The sequence below is a fragment of the Erythrolamprus reginae genome, chromosome Z (assembly GCF_031021105.1).
Source record: "Erythrolamprus reginae isolate rEryReg1 chromosome Z, rEryReg1.hap1, whole genome shotgun sequence".
NCBI lineage: Eukaryota > Metazoa > Chordata > Lepidosauria > Squamata > Dipsadidae > Erythrolamprus > Erythrolamprus reginae.
This window is the reverse complement of record NC_091963.1, coordinates 92,510,381-92,523,575: the sequence shown is the minus strand read 5'-3', so window position 1 is coordinate 92,523,575 and position 13,195 is coordinate 92,510,381. Positions and strand designations below refer to the sequence as shown.

At 42.9% G+C, this 13,195-nt stretch overlaps 1 protein-coding gene across 7 annotated transcripts in view; it reads left to right on the top strand.

Moving 5' to 3' along the window:
• SLC20A2 (solute carrier family 20 member 2) overlaps nt 1-13,195 on the top strand; it is a 123,341-nt gene that overhangs the window by 72,568 nt on the left and 37,578 nt on the right. For all 7 annotated transcript variants that reach the window (XR_011556776.1, XM_070726969.1, XM_070726972.1 and 4 more), the window contains exon 3: nt 11,393-11,948. Coding sequence is in view for 6 of the 7 variants with exons in the window: in XM_070726969.1 (XP_070583070.1) it covers nt 11,660-11,948 (289 nt within the window). In the remaining variant the exon portion in view is untranslated. The remainder of the gene's footprint in view (nt 1-11,392; nt 11,949-13,195) is intronic.

The window sequence follows — 13,195 nt, the reverse complement described above, 5'->3', positions numbered from 1 at the left end:
TCAATATTGAGCCATGCCCTTTGGGTTATCGTCTGCCTATAGGGTGTTTACAAAAATCTCAGTAGCAATAACTGCAACACTAAGAGCTGCTCCAGTTTGTGTCCAATCAGTCTCATCCACTGGAGTGCCATGGTTTCTCCATAAATTGGGAGAAAAGTAAGTTGGTCCGCTACACCTAGGGGCAATCATTGGCTCCAAGAAGGGTAGGGTCTGCCTTTCTCCTGAGAGCCAGAAAAATATATGGGCATCTAGGGGTTCAGGTGCCACCTATAGTGGATTTGGCCAGACTGCTAGGTAAGATGGCTTTAGCATTTAACATTGTACCTTGGGCTAGGGCTTATTCCAGGGACCTTCAGTGGTTTTTGTTTTTGTTGTAGAAAGCTGACGGGTACTTCTCATTCCTGAATCCTCTCCCTCCATGGGTATGGACAAGCTTCACGTGGATTTATCCATTATCCCACCTTATTGAAGGGCATACTCCTCACTACAGATGCCAGCTTGACAAGGATGGGAAGCCTACCTGGCATCTTTCATGGGTCAGGGTCAATGGTTGGCAATAGAGAGCAGTCTCAGCATCAGTGTTCTGGAGCTAAAGGCTAGTTATCTGGCATTTCACCATTTTCCACATCTACACGCCGGACACCAGGTGTTGGTAAGGACCAACAATATTATGGCCAAGGCCCAATATCACAATATCTTCTCGATCCGAGCCGACCACATTTCAGGCATAAACAATGTACAGGCAGATTGGCTCAGCTGAACATCACTCAATCAAGCAGAATGGCACCTCCAGCCAGGCTTATTCAATGAGATTGTGGAGAGGTTTGGCAAACCAGTGATGGACTTGTTCACCAATCCAACCAATGCACAGGTCAGCTACTATTTTACCCAATTCTATACACAGGGGGCACTGGGCACAGATTCTCTACAGTTATCATGGCCTATGGGTACTTTATGCTTTTACCCCAATTCCCATAACACCACATGTAATCCGAAATATGCTGCGGGAAGGAGGAGAAATTATTCTGATAGCTCCATTCTGGCCACTCAGACCCTGGTTTGTGGACATTCAAGCTCTCTCCGTGTTTCTTCCATGGCAATTGCCCCAGAGAGTGGACTTATTCAACCAGGGGTCATTACTTCACCCGAATCTGCTGTGGCTCAAACTGACCGCTTGGCGCTTAAGCAGGAACAGAATTCCGGAATTGATCATTCAAACCATGAAGTCCTCACTGAGACCTTTGATAGTGAGGATTTATAATGTGACTAGGGGTGCATTCTGCCACTTCTGCAACAAACTGGGTGTTGTGTCATCGACAGCAACAGAGATTGAAATCCTAATTTAGACAAGGCCGCCAGGTAGCAGTTTTAGCAATCATCATAACAGGAGGGACTTATGGTACCTTGGCCTATTATCCATACATCAAGAGGTTCCTTTGGGCGGCTTCCCTCATTGCGTTGCCTGTTATACATTGCTATCAGTCTTGGGACTTGCCCAAGGCTCTGAAGTCCCTAACTGTAGCACCAAACGAACTGCTCAGAGAGTTCTTTTTATGCCTGCTCACATGCAAAGTAGCCTTTTTGGTGGCCATTACATCAACCAGGCAGGTGTTAGTACAAGAAGATCTTTCCATTTTTCATGCAGACAAAGTGGTCTTGCACTTAGATCTCACCTTCCTACCAAAGGTTAATTCTACTTTTCATAGGGCACAGGTTTTTGTGTAAATCCAGTGCATTCTAATGGAAAGTGTTGGCATAATTTAGATGTGCAGTGGGCACTGTGTATTTACATTAAATGCACAGAGGAGTTCAGAAGATAGGAGGCATTGTTCATTTCATTTCAACCAGCTTCCATGGGATGCAAGGTGTCTCCTTCTACAGTCGGCAGATGGATTCAGTCCACCATTGCCAAGGCTTATGAAATGCAAGCCTGGAAGTCTCCCTCCTGACTCACTGCCCATTCAACAAAGAGTTCAGCTAATTCTGCGGCATAGACAACCCAGGCATCACTGGAGGAAGTGTGCCAGGCAGCGACCTAAGCTACCCCCCACTCCATTTGTGAAATATTATAAAATTGACTTCTATGCGTCAGCGGAAGCATCATTCGGTCGGAGGGTTCCTCAGCAAGTGATGAGATATTGACACCTCGCCAACTCACAGGGCCCTCCCATATGGACATTCTTGGGTATATCCCATGCATAGCTGATATATCCACCACGAGGGATAAGGAGCATTGGTCCTACCTTACATGCTTCTTCTACGATGGTGGATATAGCAGCCAGCCCCTCCCTAATTATGTATATAGGTTGGCTTCAGTTGTTGTTGTAGAACGTTCTGCCTGCTACTTCGCTTCTTCAAGATGAATTGAAGCAAGGAGGAGCAATAACAACATCACTAGAAGCTTTGGCAGTCTCAGTCTAATCAACGAGTAGATAGGATTAATCCATGCACGGCTGCTACATTCACCATCGTAGAAGAGGCGTATCAGATAGGACCAATGCCCCTTCCTATTTGCAACCTGCTGCTAGCTTCTCCAGTGATGCTGCAATGGTTGTAAATGCAAAGACCCATAGTGAGTTCCTCTCATTCAGCACCATCATCATAATGGTCACTGAATGAAAGCAAGTTAAATAAGGATTTTCTATAAGTTTTCTATAGGTTTCAGTAAGAGAATTTTGCAAATCAGTCTGAGTTCTAACTTTCTTTCCTCTTATATCCTAAGGAGTCAAAAGGGTCCCTGTGAGTCTATTTCTGATAAATGCTTCTAGGTATTTTTCTAAGATCTCTGGCCCATTGAATAACCATTGTATTACTGATCACAGTGGCCAGTTGTAATGATTGTAATAAACATAAATCTCTTAAGGCAGATTTATGGAATTTCTTTAACTGATTGTAAAAAACTAAAGAGGATCAGACCTAGATAGCACTTACAGTATATGGGAAGTCACTGGGAAATTGAAAGCTGTCACATATATGGAGAAGTTAAATTAAAAACAAAGAAAACCCCCAAAATAGTAATAACCCAGATTCTGATCATGAAATTGCAAGGAGTTGAATCTGACCCAGAGACTTTACTTTTTACATATAAGAATAGATTTTTTTTTCAGATTGGGCATATTCTTGTCCATTTTTGGCTCGTCACAGTGTATTTATTTCACCATGGTGATAGAACTAACATCCTGTCCTTTCTCTTAGGCTTTGTTGAACAAGGTCAGTGTTCCAGGACTTTTCAGGACAGGAGAGTTTGTCAGCTTTCTTTGTCTTTCAAAGGCTTGCTGCTGAGATAGAATTTCAGTTGTTTTTAAGGTGTTCCAGATAAATAATTTTTTTTAAAAAATAAATGAGGATAGAATTTAGATATAAATAGTAAGCAAAATGTTTCACTATAAAAATAGTAATAGGAACAGTGGTCTTATGAGCTTGAAAGATTTGCTGTGGGAAACAAGTCATAGTCAGGTTTATGAGAGCATAATTTCACTTTATTATTAATCTCAGCCAGGGAAGCACGGATCTGTGAGAGAAGCATGAATAGTAAATACAAAATAGGAAGTACTAATTTAATAATTTTAAATGTAATTATTTAAAATTGGACTTAACTTGAAACTTGAGAATCACATTGAATATATAGGTCATTTTTAATTTTTAAAAAGACCTGCACATGTTGCAAATTACTGCTGAGACCATCATCAACTCTTTAAGTAACATTTATATATGGATTTTCAAGGTTTCGTTTCTGCAAAACTATATTGTAAATACCATATAAGTGAGAGTGAATATTTTTCTAATTCTATGCCAAAAGTGTGTGCATGCAAACACTTCCGTGTGCATTGCACATGCCAGCGCCCACATTGCAATGCACCCCCAACCTGCACATGTATGCACACTCCCTTCCCCACTCCCCTGTGCATGTGCACTGCACATGTGCACATCTCTGCGCTGTGCCATTTGCACATGCACTCCAGCCCATTTTGGGCCTCGAAAGCCTACTGCACCAAACTTTGCCAAGGCGAACAGTCTACTGCCACAGTTCTTGCTGCTCCCACCTTCTCATGCTTGATGGTGGCTTTCTCGCACTGCCATTTCCACGGTGGCTGCAGGAACAGCAAGCTGCGGTTTCCCTTCCTCCTCACCAAAGGCTTGGGACCATAGCAGAAGCCCTCTCGTGAAGGAGAAGGAAAAGCCTCTGGCAGGGAGGGGAAACCCCAGCCTGCTGCTCCTACAGCCACTGGGCAAACAACAGTGTGAAAACAGCCATCACCATGTGTGTGGATGTGGACAGCAGGGACAGCAGGCTGGGGTTTCCCTCCCTTCCCACCGGAGGCTTGGGGCCATAGCAGAAACCCACTCGGGTGGGCAGACAGAATAGCCCTGGGCCACCTGTCCTTGCAGCCGCTATGCCCTGGCAGTGGCATTTCCCTACACTGGCAGAAGCAGTCGGTGGGGCAGAGAGAGTGGGACCAGGCTATAGAAGGATAGGGGATCTTGGAGAGTTGAGTGTGTTGTGGGGCAGGTGAGGAACTGCCTGTCTTGCTGCCCCCCCCCCTTGCAGATTCTCACTCCAGCTCCTCTGAGGTTCAAAAGCGCTCTCTGCCTCATTCCCAAACTTCCCGTCTCTCAGAAGCCCCTGAATTTCATTAATTTTTGCTTTCTTTTATTCCTTCTTTTCCATTCCTCCCACTTCATTGTGTTGTGTGCTTGCACAATAATCTAAGTGCTTTGCTCTGGCCCCAAGAGGAGAGAGGGCAGCCCACTGAATAACACCGGGAAAAGAAACCTTCCCCTTCTCTGTGGGGCTGCTAGACTAGCCACCCGCTGCAGGAAGTAATTTGCTGTTTTCCCAATGTACTGATAGAGAGAAAGGTTGGAGAGAGGAAAGCCGTGCTAGGGGCAGAGTGAGAACCCGGATCTGCCCCTCCCCAAATCCAGAGGGCAGCTACAGTAGCCAGGGGACTGTAAAAGTGGTCCGGGCGGAAAGCAGGAGAAAAAAGAGTGATAGAGCAAACAAGGAGGTGGCCTGGGGAGTCGTGAGCAAAATTAGCTCAAGCATCGGAGCGCTACACCACGCATTGTTCTTTGGATCAATCTCATCCCGGCGGAAGTCTGGAAGCACAGAGTGGCTCTGTTCTGCTGGCTGCTGCCTATCTTCGATTTGAGAGGTGATTTGGTGCGAAGTTACTACTGAAAATGGTCACGAGCTTGGATCAGGGCACACTACAGACTTCAACCATTTCCTTGCTCTGGAAGTAGCGTGGGGAGCCTGGGGCAGGGTGCGGGGGGGCTGTGGAAGAAGGGTGGCTGCTTTCTCACACTTTAGCTCCGCGGATCCAAGGTGAACATGGCACCGGCTTGGCACCTCAGGTCGGAGGGAAAGTGCCAGTAGCTGCCCTTCTTTCCATGGGAGAGGAGGGACCAACCTTGCACCTTCCCACTCTTCCCTCCTCTCCCACTCTCTTAAAGAAACAGGCTCTTGTGGCCTTCCCCTTCCTTTCTGTGCTTACCAGGCAAGAGGTTATTATCATTATTATTATTTATTAGATTTGCATGCCAGTCCTCTACGAAGAGGGTTGGAAGTTGCATGCATATACACACCAGTAACCAGAAGACTAGTTGGCCGGTATGCATGCATGCACTGTAAATCTGAAAGAGGAATGGGCAACACCATGCATGCCAGCCAACATGGCTATACATGCCAGTTTGGCCATGTGTGCCATAGGTTCACCATCACGGCCATATATTGTTGATAAATGACTAAAACATTACAGATAATCCAGTTATGACAACAGTTGAAATTTTTCATGATAGTCATTAAGTAAATGATGCAATTGTTAGGTTAATGGTATAGACTTTAAATGAATCCATTCTTTTGATAAATGGTTAAAAAAAATCACAAGTGACAATCATGTGATTGTGGGACATTGTAACTGTTTGTAAAGCTGAGTTATTTGCAAAGCAACCAAAATACAGTGATACGTCATCTTACGAACCCCTCGTCATACGAACTTTTTGAGATACGAACCCGGGGTTTAAGATTTTTTTGCCTCTTCCGAACTATTTTCACCCTACGAACCCACCACCGCCACTGGGATGCCCCGCCTCCAGACTTCCGTTGCCAGCCGAAGCGCCCGTTTTTGCGCTGGTGGGATTCCCCTGAGGCTCCCCTCCACGGGAAACCCTGCCTCTGGATTTTGTGATGCTGCAGGGGAATCCTACCAGTGCGAAAACAGGCACTTTGGCTGGCAACGGAAGTCCGGAGGTGGGGTTTCCCAGTGCTGATGTTTAATTGTTTATCAAATACCGTGTAAAATCTGCCCAGCCACATATATTGGACAAACTAACAGGAGAGTAAATGCACGTGTTGCAGAACATAAGAATGCATTAAGGAAAAAAGAAAAAACCTCTTCCCTTTTCCAACACTTCAAAACTACAGGACATGAAATTGATTTTGACAATACCAAATTAATTTCCAAAACAGAACACTACAGCAAAAGAATAATCATGGAAGCCATCGAGATAGAAAAACATCCCCAAAATATGAACAAGCGGGATGATACCTCCTGCCTACCAGACATCTGGAAACCAGCCCTCAAACGTATCCCAGCCATAGAAACTGAAACCAGACTCAGAACACACATTGCAAAACAATCAAGTAGCCTGCAAGCTCCAACTACTCAGGATATCATGCCTAATCTACAACCATTAACTAATCAGCATACCTCAGTTACATCAACGACCCCAGGTGTTACCCCACTGACTCACCAGGAAGTTTCTCACAACAGGCAATTGCTGAGCCATCAAACCACACCCAGCCACCAGTATTTATAGAAGGAAGGCAGCTCAGGTTTCGCCCTAAAACAAGGACAGAAACACCAGCCTGAAGATGACGAGTGGGACCTCATCGAAACGTCGCCAGAAATTTCCAAAACTTACACGGGAAGAAACCCGAATATACCAAGACCATCATATATATATATATATATATATATATATATATATGTGTGTGTGTGTGTGTGTGTGTGTATATGTATACTGTATGTATGTGTGTGTGTTTGTATGTATATGTATACTGTATGTATGTGTGTGTGTATCACTATAAATCCCAGCGTAATCATCAATCTGTTTTTAATTTTCAGTTCTCTTCTCATCTCTGTAGTCTTCTTTTTCTTCATTTTCATTTCCTACCACTGTTTATTCTAAATGTTCTTTATAATCCAGCTTCATTTCTGTTTTCTTTCCACTTCTGATTTCCAAAAGATATTTTTTTTATATCTTCGTAAATGTATTTTAACATCCCAGTCAGTTCTTCATAAATGCATGCCTCCATATTGTCAAATTCACTATTCACGAAGTTCACAATTTTTTTGTTTGAAACTCAAGTCTATATAGTCTCTTTATGTGTCAGTTCAGTCCAATTCAAAATCCTCTTCTTTTCTATCAGAAAAAAATTGTACTGCTGGATATTCAAGTCATTCAGCAGGTTCCTGAGGACCAGCAAGGGCAGGGGTTTTATTTCCTCTTGTTTGTAGTCCCCAAATCCTCAGGTGGGTGGATAGCTATTCTTGATCTGAAGCATCTAAATCGTGATATCGTGTATAAGAGATTTAAAATGCACACACTTCACTCTATATTAGCCAGCAACTGGAAGGGGGACCTCTTTGCTTTGATCAACCTCACCAAAGTTTACCTACAATCTTCCAATTCAGCCCTCCCATCAAAAATTGCTATGCAGGTTTCCATTATGAATATATGGCGCTTCCATTTGGCTTCTCCTAGTGCCACCAACACCTAGCCACTCATTTGAGATCAATCCCCGTGCATGTCATCCTCATTCGGTCAAGTGGTGCAGAATGTCCAGGTAACTCTGAATTTGGAAAGGAGCCACCTGTTACCCACCACTATACTAACCCACCTGGGAGCCATTAACGATTCTCTGGAGTTCAGGGTGTTCCTTTCCCTGGAACGTCAGGACATCATATCCGAACTCTTTCAGCAAGTTCTGGGCCAAAACAGGGTCCCCCTATCCTCGCTTTAAAGCTGATATCTGTTATCCATATCATCCCCTCAGCTCACTTGCACGCCAGAGACTTACAATGGTTTCTCTTGCCCTTTTATATTCGGGACACATTGGCATCCAGGGTCCTGATTCCAACTTCTGTCTGATGTTGCTCCAGTGGTGGACCTCGCCTGCCATCATGAAGGGTTGCTACTTCCTGGAACCCCGCAGGACCACCATCACCACAGATGCCAGCATGTACAGTTGGGGATGGGCCATGTGCAGTCAGCCATAGCTCAGAGGCACAGTTCAACATAAACAGGCTGGAGCTAGGTGCAGTCTACCTGTCAAGTAGCTCAAACCTCTGGTGGTTGGTCAGCAAATTCTGATGCTGACAGACAATGTGGCTGCAAAAGTTCATGTAAACTGGCAGGGGCCACCATGTCTCATCATCTCATGGATGAGGCCAGATATCTGGGGCTATGGGCGGAACACAATCTTCTATTGCTTTCGACAGAGCACCTCTCCGGGGTGGCCAGTATGACTGTGGATTGGCTCAACTGCACCACTATAGACTAGGCAGAACCTTCACCTTTCCCTCTTCCAAAACCTGATGAGTTCAGTCTTCCAATCACAAATCTCTTCGCCATGCCAGAGAATGCCAAGCCACACAGGTATTTCAACTATTTCCAGACCCAGGGCATGGAGGGAGCAGACGCTCTTGCTGAGATTGGCCATCTGTCCTACTATATGCATTCCCTCCTGTGCGTCTCCTCCCCAGAGTAGTTTGGAAGATTTTGGAGGAGAGAGACAAGGTGCTGATTCTTGCCCCCCATTGGCCCAGGAGAGCCTGGTTTGCGAACCTCAAAACACTCTCCATCTGCCAGCCATGGAGGATCCTGCCGATAAGAGTCGTCACTCTGCTAGGGGTCAGTGGTACACCCGGATCCACTGTAGTACCAACTGACCACCTGGCACTTGAGCAGGGCTCTCTAAGGCATTTTCAGGTCCCGGAGGATGTCAACCGGACTCTCCAGGCCTGTAGGAAGCCATCCACAGAAAGGATTTATTCAGCCATCTGGAAAGTCTTTTGCTCCTGGTGCTTGCAGGATGGGTATTCCCAAGTTGATTTATCAATCACCAATGTCCTTGAATTTCTTCAACGTGGTTTGTCCAGGGGTCTTTCGACCAACACGCTTTGACATCAAGGGGTGGCTCTTTCTTCTGTTTTGTCCTGCGGTCCTTGTCTTACCATTCCCTGTTCTGCAGGTTCTTAAAAGGAGCTGTAAATTTGTGTCCTCTCATCATCCATCGGTACCCAATGTGGAACCTCTCAATGGTTCTCCTGTCACTGATGGGTGCCCCCACTAGCCCCTGAAGACAACTTTGCTTCCTAGTGGCGATCACCTCGACTTGGAGGAACTCAGAACTTGCCGCCTTGTCTGTTCAGGGGGATCTATGTATATTTCATTCTGATAGAGTGGTCCTCGACTGGCCCCTGTGTTTGTTCCAAAAATAAACTCTTATTTTCACAGATCCCAGGAAATTGTCCTGCCCAATTTTTGCCCAAACCCTTCACACTCTTGAGAGACAGTGACACAAGTTTGATGTTCAGAGGGCATTAAAGATATACCTCAATCGCACTTCCTCCTTTCGCAGAACTGAGGTGCTTTTTGTTTCTTTCCAACCCACTTCCTTGGGACAAAAGGCATCCTCCACCCCAGTGGGGCGCTGGCTGCATGGCATAATAGCAAAGGCTTATGACCTGCAATCCTTGCCATGACATATCAGGTGACTGCGCACTCAACACGTAGCCCTGCAATGACAGCTACATGGTCCACTCAAGCATCCATCGAGGGGGTCTGCTGGGCAGCCACTTGGGCCTCACCAACTCCATTTATCCTGTCAAGGTTCCAGGTAGCATCCAAACTAAATCAGAGTCCAAGTCAAGATACTCCTCAAAGTTCCAATTTATTGACAGAGCCATCCTGGCACCTACACCTAGTTGAAAGTTCACATCCCTTGTTCCCACCCACAAACTTGTCACGTTGCCCACTCAGATTGTGCCAGCGTGGCAAGTCCTCCTTCCACTTCCACCCAGGTGGGTGGGCATAGTATGGCCTTGAACCACTCGAAAGAATGTTTTGTACTGCATCTGTTCCCTCATAAAAATCACCCCTCTCAAGTTTTCATAAACATCAGGCCTCTTATAGATAGTGTAGCAAGCCATTAATTTATCATTAACCTCTGCACCATTTTGACATATCCACCATTATAAAATAGATGCTTTTGCATCAGCGGAGGTGGCATTTTGTTGCAGAGTTCTCCAGTGCCTGGTGCCATAAACTGGGGAAGCCAGCCAGACTTAGCCCTTCCATCAGACAGACTGCTTTGGTATGTCCCATTCTTGGAGGTTAGCTCCACTCACTATGGAGAAAAGGCGTTGGTCTTACCTGATACGTATGCCTCTTCTCACAAGTTGGAGCTAATCCCAAATCCCACCCAAAGTTATTCTGGTCTGGCCTTCATGACATCAAATTGTTATCTTCTAGTTATATGCCAAGTCCTTCGCCAAAGAGGAGGAATTGAGGTAGGAAGAAGAAGATATCAATTTGTCAGACTCAGTCCTCATTGGGTGAAGGGGCGGTGTCATCCCATTCTTGGAGGTTAGCTCCAGCCTAAAAGAAGAGGTGTAATGCCACTTCTCAGAATTTGAATTACTTGACACAAAATATTACCAATAATATCTTATGTATGTAAAAGCAAAAGTAGGTTTCGGAGCCAATTCATTTTTTCAAGGATTATAATGGAAATCTTTATGATCAAATATATATGATTGAAATTCAAGTGATATATTTCAATGTGTCCCAAACTATGTTTAGCAGAACAGATAATACTTTATTGATAGATTTGGATCAAGTAGCCTTTACATTATAAACTTAATTAGTTAAGGAACAAGGATTTTTTCAGTTTTCTGAACAGTACAAGGAGTTAACATCAGTCTCTGCTATTTTACAAGAGACAAAGTATGATAAATATACCCAGGAAAAAATCTACAGGTTATTTTGAATTACACAGATTATGCTTTAATTATACTTAGCAGGCATCCTTGCAAAATGTCATTCTTGCTTAATCAGATTACTGTATTTTAATATATATTTTTACAGATACTTGGTGAAGATCAAAATATTATCCCTACATCTCTATTTAATATTTTAAGTTTTCTAGGAAATAGAACAGTTTCAATGATAATTTATCATTATCCCCTAAATACTGTCAATTGTAATGTGACTTCAGCCATTTTATGTATAGTTACCAGAGTACCATATCACATTCTAGATTTTCTTATTTATAATATATAGTATTTAATTCTAGGTTTTTATATCTTTTTTCTTTTTGCAGGAGGGATCACTACAACTATAAACCTACTGAAGCAAAATATGGAATGGATCTCGCTGGTAACTGAATTGAGCCAAACAAACAGTATTGACAGTAGCTTGAAAATCACCAGTTAGCAGTTTCTTCACGCTCCAGTACCACAAAGCACTTTCCAGAGAGAACTCATTGTGTGCACAAAATCAGCTTTTAAATCTGCTCACTACCTTTCAGCTTTGTCTAATTAAAGTAGTTTTAAACAGAAACCCCAACTACAAGAGCACTTCAGGAAAAATGGCATTGGAAGAATATTTGTGGATGGTCATTGTGGGTTTTATCATTGCTTTTATCTTGGCATTTTCAGTTGGAGCAAATGATGTTGCCAATTCTTTTGGAACTGCTGTGGGTTCTGGTGTAGTTACTTTGCGCCAAGCCTGCATCCTCGCTTCAATTTTTGAAACTACTGGTTCAGTATTGCTAGGAGCAAAAGTAGGTGAAACTATTCGTAAAGGTATAATTGATGTGAACTTGTATAGCAACTCAACAGGTCTACTCATGGCTGGAGAAGTCAGTGCAATGGTTGGTAAGTAATCTTATTTTTCTAAGCATTTACTTATTTTCTTCAAACAATTAAAAGTTCTTAAATCCTCTTGGCAAAACTAAATTAGTAATTTGCACTTTCTCAATCTACAAAATTCCAATAGAGATTGGGGAAGTTGTTATTGAGAAAACAAAAGCCAGCCCTGGAATCAGATTCTGTAAACTCTTCCTGGCCAGTTGTCTTTAGTAGTTTATTGGAACCCACTTTAATAGAAGTTGATTTTATAGCTTGTTTTTGATCACAGTTGATTTAAATAAGTTTAATATTAACTATAGTTACTCATATTATTTTAGGAAAGAAACTCTCATTGCCACTCCTTTCTTACTAAGTTTAAAACATTAGAAATATAATTAGTCTTACTAAGAATTCTATTTATTTACTATGTCAATATATGTATGAGATTCTAAAACAATTTAGAAGGTAATATATAACAAGTTATTGGCAAGACATTACATAAAATGAGGTCCCAGATTGTTGGGGACAATACGCTGACTCTGTAAACCACTTAGAGAGGGCTGCAAAGCACTGGGAAGTGCTATACAAGTTTTAAGTGCTATTGCTATACAGCAGTGTAGTATACTTAACAATATTGGTGACTTAGATTTGTATTTACAGTTTTATGATTGTTTATGGGGAAAAAATCTTAAACTACTATCTTATTTTATTAATTTATTCTATTTGTGCTTACAATCAGTGTCTCAGAACATGTTGAGGGTTATGAGAGAATAGTAATTTTCTTTCTTTACACTGGAGCTTGGGAGAAATAAATCAGAAGAAGCTCCTCTTTTCTTTCCCACACAACAGTGCAAATATGAATAAGTAAAGATTTGATCTTATCAAGAGAATATAGCCTTCTGTTTCTAGTGAGCAGATCAGATTGCCCTCATGGGATGACATTTCAAAATATTTGCAGGGATCCATTCTGAGGAGCAGGAGGTTATTCTTGGGAGCCTGACTTGATTGTCTCAGGACTATTTACAGCTCTGAGACTATATAATGTTATGCGGTTACACTATTTCACCCTTTCAGTTAAAGTGTACATAGAGTAGAACTTCTAGAATATATTTGTTTTGAATGTTGCCTTTGTCTGTCAATGAAGCATGAGCATTGAATACAGATAATAGCAATAACCAGAAAGCAAGGTCTTCCTTTTTTTATTTCAGAGCAGGATTGGAATCTTCATTAAACAAGTTATCAAGTCCTGTATTTTGACTCATTAGGATATATTT